The sequence below is a fragment of the Blennius ocellaris genome, assembly GCF_963422515.1.
Source record: "Blennius ocellaris genome assembly, chromosome: 3".
Classification (NCBI taxonomy): Eukaryota; Metazoa; Chordata; class Actinopteri; order Blenniiformes; family Blenniidae; genus Blennius; species Blennius ocellaris.
The window spans coordinates 10,306,965-10,315,265 of record NC_137652.1 but is presented as its reverse complement, the minus strand read 5'-3'; the positions used below and the strand labels follow the sequence as shown (position 1 = coordinate 10,315,265).

General features: G+C 38.2%; 1 protein-coding gene across 2 annotated transcripts; it reads left to right on the top strand.

Annotated features, from left to right (window-relative positions):
* myoz2b (myozenin 2b) lies at window positions 1–4,601 on the top strand. Of its 2 annotated transcripts, XM_080517073.1 has the most exons (6): window positions 1–159; window positions 1,255–1,371; window positions 2,373–2,548; window positions 2,991–3,084; window positions 3,806–3,968; window positions 4,046–4,601. In XM_080517073.1, exons 2-6 carry the CDS (start codon window positions 1,290–1,292, stop codon window positions 4,269–4,271), a joined length of 741 nt encoding a protein of 246 aa, XP_080373199.1. In that variant the 5' UTR covers window positions 1–159; window positions 1,255–1,289; the 3' UTR covers window positions 4,272–4,601. The 2 variants fall into 2 exon arrangements, with proteins under 2 accessions (XP_080373199.1, XP_080373200.1); XM_080517074.1 differs by lacking the exon at window positions 1,255–1,371 and having other exon boundaries at window positions 2–159.
* The last annotated feature ends 3,700 nt before the right edge of the window (window positions 4,602–8,301 follow it).

Here is an 8,301-nt window from a genome sequence, read left to right as displayed (position 1 = left end):
CCACTCACACAACAGACACCGAGGCACACTCACAGTTTGGCTTTAGTGTCCAGGAGTGTGAAGATCAGTGAAGATCAAACTACCTACAGTAGGTTGACCCCTGAGCCTCTGTGTCGAGCTGTCAAGGATACAGGTTGCACACGAGGGACAACATCCAAGGTATGGACTAACCTCAACAGTGTGTGTTTTGTGTGTATAATTACATTTAAATCATGTTGAATTTGTGTTAGAACTTTCAAGAAAGTCACTCCTATTGTGTAATAAATTTGATTGTGTCTTAAATTTGTGGTATCCTGAAATTGCAGTGAACGTTTCAGAATATGTGGATATCCAAGAGCTTATCAGTATATAAAGTGCATTTTCAGTGTATTGCTTTGCTTTATATTTTCATTTAGATTAAAATTATTTGAGCTTTTATCCCAAATGCAATTCACCCAAAGGGAGCAATGCATGGAAAATAAATGTGTTTTACAAATATTTAAGAGGTATATCCAGACCTGTACCCTCTTATATTTAATTCCTCAATTTGACAAAATTCAAAACTACAGTCTCAGTAGCCTCTGAAAACTATTTTTTAAGGTCTGTTTGAGTATTTTTCTGGCACCAATGGGCATTTGTTCTGTCCACCATGCATTTAAACTTAGGACATAGTATTCAGCCTTGACCTTTACACAGGTGATATTTGTGACAACATTAAAGGGGGATGCCACCAATATTAGCTCACAGGCTCAATAGCCAGCGCAGTGACGTAGGATGAGATTTAAGAATTACTTGTGCGTATGTGTGTTCTAACAATGAAAGTACAATGGGGATTTAAGGATTACGCAATGTGCTGTAATCACTCAATGCAAGTTCTGCAAAGATTATTATAAAATGACAAATGCTGACTTGGCAGTTTATTTTTTTCACAAGGCTCAATCCAGATCATTAAATCGGGGTTCATTACAAGCTGACACCACGCTGATAGACTTTAAGACTGAAAAACTGTCTCATGTGCAAGTATATTATGTAATACAACAGAGTGAGACTATAAATCTCTATCCGGACTTTGTTTTCCATTAGTGATGGCCTTTGTGCATTTACAAATCTGTATTGTTCTGTCAGATCCCATACTGTGGCCATGCATTTAAACCCAACAAGCCCCTTTTGAACTGACACTATACAATGGACTTTGGTGGGCTATATGAGGAGCACATTTACTTCTTTACAACATGGCAAGTGGAACTACATTCTGTGTCCTGTATGTGTTTCCAGTCCTCCTGAGGTCTGCCAACCTCGCCCAAGCTACAATGTCACAGTTCTGTACAATGCCAGCTGGAGAGCGGAAGAAGTGTGCAGCAGCTATTTGCCGAGAGGTCCATGGCACCAGTGGTATGATGCTAAAGCTGAGGGCTTGGCAGACAAACACTGCGCTGCAAAAAAAAGACATTCTATTCTGATGAGAGTTCAAAATATCGGGGCTACTCTCCAACACTTGCCATAAATAAGCTAATGAGATGATTTACTACCTATGGTGATGAATCCTTTGTCGTTGTCCTTCTCAAAAGTCTATTTCTGGGTGGGTGGCAGCGTGGGTGGGAGAGGGGAGGAAAGTCACTCAGGACAACTGTGTAGCTGTTTGGGTGAAGGTCTGTGACAGCTGGGGCACATTCTGTCTGTTCACGTGGACAAAGGAATATTGTGCACATCCAAAAGTGATACTCAAGTACAGTGACAAGTCACTTTCCAGGATGGGATGTTTAGAATGAAAATTAGAATTATTGTGATACATGTATTGACATTGACTAACCCTGAACTCTTCATCAAGCATGTTCGGATGAGTCTATATTTGCATACAAACCTGTTTTCAGCTCTAAAACTAGACTCAACCCACAACTCTCACTCCCTTCCAAATTGTATTTATGTGATTATACATAATTTGTAGCAGGATATGCAACACTAGCGCTTCTTTCTTGCCCACTATTACATTAATGTGTTATTGTGAATTACAACAAATGGACCCCTAAACAATTGAAAATGGTCAGGACATCAATGAACATTACAATATATATATATATATATATATACACAAAATATATATATGTGTGTGTGTGTGTGTGTGTGTGTGTGTGTGTGTGTGTGTGTGTGTGTGTGTGTGTGTGTGTGTGTGTGTGTGTGTGTGTGTGTGTGTGTGTGTGTGTGTGTGTGTGTGTGTGTATATTTAATGAAAAAACATGATTCTATGAAACCATATTTACCAAATTTTTGTTTGCAACTCCGAACATGAAATTGATAATTAAACTGATTTTACAGATTTATGTGTCAACACATACATATCAAACACACTTTCAGACTTGTTTACTCACATTTACATATTTCTGTCATCTTGGCAGGCCTGACAGGGGACGTTATGGATCTGGGAAAGAAGCTGTGCACTCCCAAAGACATCATGCTGGAGGAGTTGTCACTGCTCTCTAACAGAGGTTCCCGGCTATTCAAAATGCGACAGAAGCGATCGGAGAAATACACATTTGAAAGTATTCAAAATGAAACAAACGTACTGCTGAACGTAAGTCAACTTGCCTGTTATTTAAAGTTATTCAATGCATTTGAAAGATTGGATATAATCATTTCTCAGTGCAATAATGACCTGAAACAATTAGCTGTAGTGAAGATCAGTTAAGTTAATTTTGGACTTATCACTGACAAAGGAAATGTGATCTGGGGAAAAAAAAAAAAAAGTGTTGAGGCACATGGATGATAACAGAGACATGTGCCTCGTGCCTGCTGCATCCTGCCACTAAATCTTGTGAGCAGCAGCTCAAGCACTTTGTTGAGGAGCTGCTTCTATGTTTATCAGTGCATGTTGATGTGTGTTTTACTGTCACCCGTTCTCGTGTATGTGTCTCTGAGTCATGAGACGACAATTGCAGTCATTGGAAAATGTACCAACGTAGTGGCTACAATATTTTATATTTCCATTAAATGTGATACTTTATTCTGTTTTGCAGAACAACATTTTAAACAACAATACACAAATTGTGGAAATTAAGGTGGAGGCACCAGCAGATGGCGATACCACCAATGCAGAAACTGTTGTTTCAGGTATGAATGCAAATCAAGGTACTAAGCTGTTCATGTGTGATCAGAACCAAAAACTGTGATATACATTTGAATACTATAACAACAAAAGAAATATGAATAACAATATGTGAATATTTAATATCAAAAGCCATTGCTTCTTTCATTTGAACACAAGACTACATTTGAGCTGTTATGTTGCACAGTCAAACACGAGGCATTGATTATGTAACACTGTCATAATAATGACAACTGGTATCTCAGTTACAGCAAGCCTTCATCTACTGAATGTAACTACAACCAGTTTCACAGTATCAGTAACTTTGATAATATTTATTTTGACTATGTTGTTTTTAACAGGACACAGAACTGTGACCGCTCTAATATGCCTCAGTGGGGAATTGTCCCAAGCAGACACATTATATGATGAGCACACACTCCAACTATGTGCTATTTTAAGGCCTGAGATCGCAATGATGGACATCTAAGTCTGTCTGTGTTAAGTGTTCACGTTGCACAGTGTCTATTCATAATCCTGTCCACTTTAAGACTTTAGCTTCAAAAAAGGTTGAAGAAAACAGCTCTACTTTGACATATAAGGGATAAAGAAAACAGCCCGGCATTAACTCGTCGGCATTACAGTCCAAACAGCGACCCAAGCTGTCAGATCTCCATTGAAGAGTACGAACAAATGTTCACATTGTGCTCTCATGTTGACTTTTGTGTTTTGTGTGCTCCCTTTCAGAAACCGGTGCAGATCAGCAACACACCTCAACTTTGCATAAATCCTATCACTCTCCGTGGGATGAGGCCATGCTCCGTGATCCTGACCTCGCAGATATTGTCAAACTGAAAATGCCTGAGCTTGACCCACGACCAGATCTCCCTGAATACAAATGCTTCAACCGGTGAGACAGCTACAATCAAACTTCAGTGAATTAGCACAGGTTAGAGAGTAACATTGACTCACTGGTCTAAATTACAGGGTTGCCACTCCTTATGGAGGCTTTGACAAAGCTCCCCGGGGAATCACATTCAAACTCCCTGAGATCGACCTGAACCCCCCAAGATACCCAGAGCTCCAGGAGCAGGGAGTGAAGCGGCCCACCTTCAACAGGACAGCCCAGGGGTGGATAACGGAGGGCACCCATCTGATTCTCCCTATGATTACACTGGAGCCCATCAAAGTGCCAGAATCTGATGATCTGTAGATCATTTAACATCATGTGGCAATATATTGCTGGCTATTGTATTTTTAAACCCATTTCATCAGTACAGAGAGTTTGTTACACCATTGCAATATCTCATAAATATCTTAAAATGTTCCAATGTAGTGGACATAAAATGTTTCATATGTTTGGTCTTGAGTTAATTTGTTTGCCGCACAAAGGAAAAAAGTGCATAGGCTACAAGGGAAATCATGTAAATAGCAAAAGAAATGTGAGATCCAGGACATTATTTCAGAAGGATTTGCATAGTTGTGTTGTGTTATTGTCAAATGAATGGATAAATATGTCATGTAAATAAAGTCTGCAACTTGATTTATTGGTGTTTCATGCAGTGTACTTTGGATAGAGGATAATGGAAATGTTACAAGTGGTTTTCAAATAGTACAGAGGATGCATTTGCTTTCATGTTGACTGGATGTGTGAAAGGGTGACCCAAAAGAAACTATTTCGAAGTTATTGTCAGGAACCTATAGTCTCTTACAAACTCCATTCCTTCTGGTTACAATGGAGTAGGAGATTTACACAAAGCAAGACATAATTTCAACAACAAATGCAAGAAAAATCTAATTATATAGACATAGTTATGGCAAGAATCAATTAATCTACAAACAGGAACCTTTATATAGTCAGTTAATTAATCATACGCTGACAGTTCCATCTCTGGTCAGTAAAGTAAAAATAGAACATACAGGAAGATATTAGTCTTGGGCAGTTTTTCATTTCAGTTCACTGCTCGTAAAGACCAAAATATAGCCATAAATCTCATAATCAAATAAGCTCACTGATTTTTTTCTTTCATTTGATTGCACTATAAATAGACAGTGAAATAATAAAAAAAAAAACTTCATGTGAATTTTAAGATTAACATTTTGTAAAAGTCCAGTAAAATTAATGTATGTGTCAAAGTCAAATATCTCAAAAAGAAGATTCACAGTGTGTGATGAGTACGAAGAGTTAAAGTACACCAACATTAAATTTCCCTTGGGATAATCACAAAGACACTCCCAAACTGAGCTGAAAATCAAATGACCTGGCCTTGATAGCATGGAGCTGAGCCACTTACAATGGCAAAGGCTTTAAATCAGAAAAAAAGCATCAATTCAAAGCCTCTGAATTATATGTGGATATTTTGAATATGTGGATGCTAATGCTAAATAGTTCATTGTTGTCTTTAGAGAATGGCTTCAATCTCCACAGATCCTCAGAGAGCAGTCCGTGAAGAGAAAATTTGATATAATGTTTGATGCACAACACAGAATTTACATCTCAACATGCAGCAACAATATTGTGTATGAATGTATTCTATCCCTGAACGTCTGTCAGGAAAATGTGGAGAATAATCAGAACTATCTGCTCATAGAAAATCTCAGCTTCTATTCCTTAACTCTTTATCCACATCACACATGATCTTGTCTTAGGAATGGTGTGAAGGAAATTGGTCTTTCATATGAGAAAAAGAACGAGGGGAAGAAGAAGCCAAGGAGAGAAAAGGAAACTCCCACAGGACCGAGTTCAAGGCCAGAGGAAACTCATGAAGAAACATAATACAAGACCATCATTTCTCCCGGACCTCAGAACTCCAGAGAATGTGCATGCCACTCATACTCAGTGGCCTCCAGTGAATGATATTCGAGCCATAGAGGACATAGGTTATTTCACTGTTTCATTGCTGACAAAACAGGAAGCACTCGTTGTTTGTTTGTAAGAATTGTTTTTCTTCTCTTCAGAGTTGGAGATAAATTACTTTATCTTTCATATTTTTTTAAGATGTGCAATCAAACTCTGACGAAGTCATTAATTGTGCTAAAACTGCTGCATGAAAGTAACTGACTTGTAACTGATGATTATGGTGACAAAAGAAAGAGAGAGCTACAGCTGCAGGAAGCTGGAATAGAAAGAAAACAGATACATCCAGCTCCAAAAATAACCTGAAGAACGTTTGAGCCGAGCTCGACAGCTCATCTGAACAAAACTCAGCTGTTTCCACATTCACCATGAGAAACACGAAGCCTCTTTTTTTTTCGGATTAAAAAAAATAAATAAATCCAAGACTCCTTCATGTGTCCCAGGGGATGATTCAATGCTATTGCTGGAGCAACACCACAATGTATTGGCCCTGGAAAAATAAATAAATACATGTAATGTCCTGAAAATGCAGTCGGAGCAATACTTTATGTGACACTGTGATTTCAATGTCTGTTTTAGTAGCTGTATAACCAGTGTTAAAGCATGTAACACAAACTTGTACTCAAGTATAACTACCATTACATTGCTTAAATTATACTCTCTTACCATTTAAATAGCATTTGTTATAAAAAAATACAATGAGGTCAAAAGAAAATAGTACTTATAACAAAAACTACTCACCACTTTAGTTACTTTTTTTTTTTTAGCAGTATTGAATTCCATTGTTATAAGCAGCCATTTGTCCATCGATCTTCAATCATTTTTAAATGTACAGTCACAGCTGATGTAGCTGATGAAGCTGTTGAAGCTGATCCCAGCTGATGATGGGTGAAGACAGGTCACACCCTCCACAGTTCAACACACAGAGACACGCACATACTCACATTCAGTTGTACAGGCCTACATTCCAATATGGAATATCTATGTTCAACGTATATCTTCTCTCTGTAGATGAAAAGAAGTTGTCAAGAATACACTATGGCAAATTATTTTGTAAACAAATGTAGATTTAAAGCAGGCCTTTTCTCCACTTGAATAAATACTCATTGGCTGAAAAAAGCAGATAAATTGTTTGAATGATAAACAAAGGATTGAAATCAGTTTCAGCTTATGATTGGCAAAGTAATGAAATACATTGCAGGGTTAAAATTGCGCTTAAGTATGAATTAAATTGCTTAAAAAATACATGAACTGAAAAGAAATGTATTACAGTAATGTGAGTATTTGTAATCTGTACCTTCCATCACTGTATATAACAAACAAGCCAGATTTTGAATATGAAATCCTTGTTTTTCAGATTTTAATATAACTCCTGCATGGCACAGATTCTTACAACACAGAGTCACGGTGAAGTTTCTGAAGCAGTGATATCCGTGAGTGTGAGTGACAGTATAAAGTGCCTGTTTAATATTCCTGAACAGATTTTATTCTTGGTCTCAAAACTGAGGACTTCTCAGTGTAACAACTCACAAACAGTGTTTTAGTCAAGCTTGTCACATGCTGGCCCACATGCTGTGACTGTGGACACACACACACAGACACAGACACACACAGACACATACACACACCATCTTCAAAGACAGTGAGAACAACAGCAGCTGCTGAACACTTGGCATTCATATCTATAGATTTTCTGCTTTGCTGTTTCTTTCTTCTTATTTTTTTGAATTCACTGGTGTATCAGTGAAGCTATCATTGCATTAAACTGTGTCTCCATTTGGACAGACCTACTAAAAGCTTTGTAGGAGAGACGCACCAATTACTTAAGTGTCACTTTTGCTGACTCTGGCTTAGATGCACCATCAGTCTCTACTCTTCCTGTCTACACTTACAACCCGCTCTGCTCTGCAGGCTTTCCCCTGCCAGGCCCTCCATCTGCCCCGATTCCTGAAATTCAGTGTCCTGTTTACTGCAGCATGAGAGTCTCACACAGCATGACATATATGTACAATATTTTAAGCCTTGGGTTCCACAATAATTTATTTACATGCACCAAGCAAAAGGGAACAAATTAAGAAATAATGTTAAAAATACATGATCTAGTCTGGTGTGATTACTAAATGCTTTGAGGATATATTTGATACATGAGACTTGGCCTCTCTGAGCATAAAAATAATATTCCTTTATGGTATTTGGCATTGAAGTGAGTGCTTTTACAAAAAGCAGGCATGGGTTAGTCCCCACTGTGCTGCATGATTATGAAACCAGTGCAGTCATGTGATGTCTTCTCTCATCATCATCATGACAAGTTGGAAGTCTGACCTTCCGCCAGCCCAGCCAGCACACTGCTTGGCATGCGGGGACAGAAGATTGTGATACAGCAGCA

Excerpts from the sequence above, each read along its gene's own strand:
- myoz2b (XM_080517073.1), top strand. The coding sequence starts at position 1,290 with ATGTCACAGTTCTGTACAATGCCAGCTGGAGAGCGGAAGAAGTGTGCA. Across the intron at positions 3,085-3,805 it reads TGCAGAAACTGTTGTTTCAG|AAACCGGTGCAGATCAGCAA; the intron begins GTATGAATGCAA and ends GCTCCCTTTCAG. Across the intron at positions 3,969-4,045 it reads GAATACAAATGCTTCAACCG|GGTTGCCACTCCTTATGGAG; the intron begins GTGAGACAGCTA and ends TCTAAATTACAG.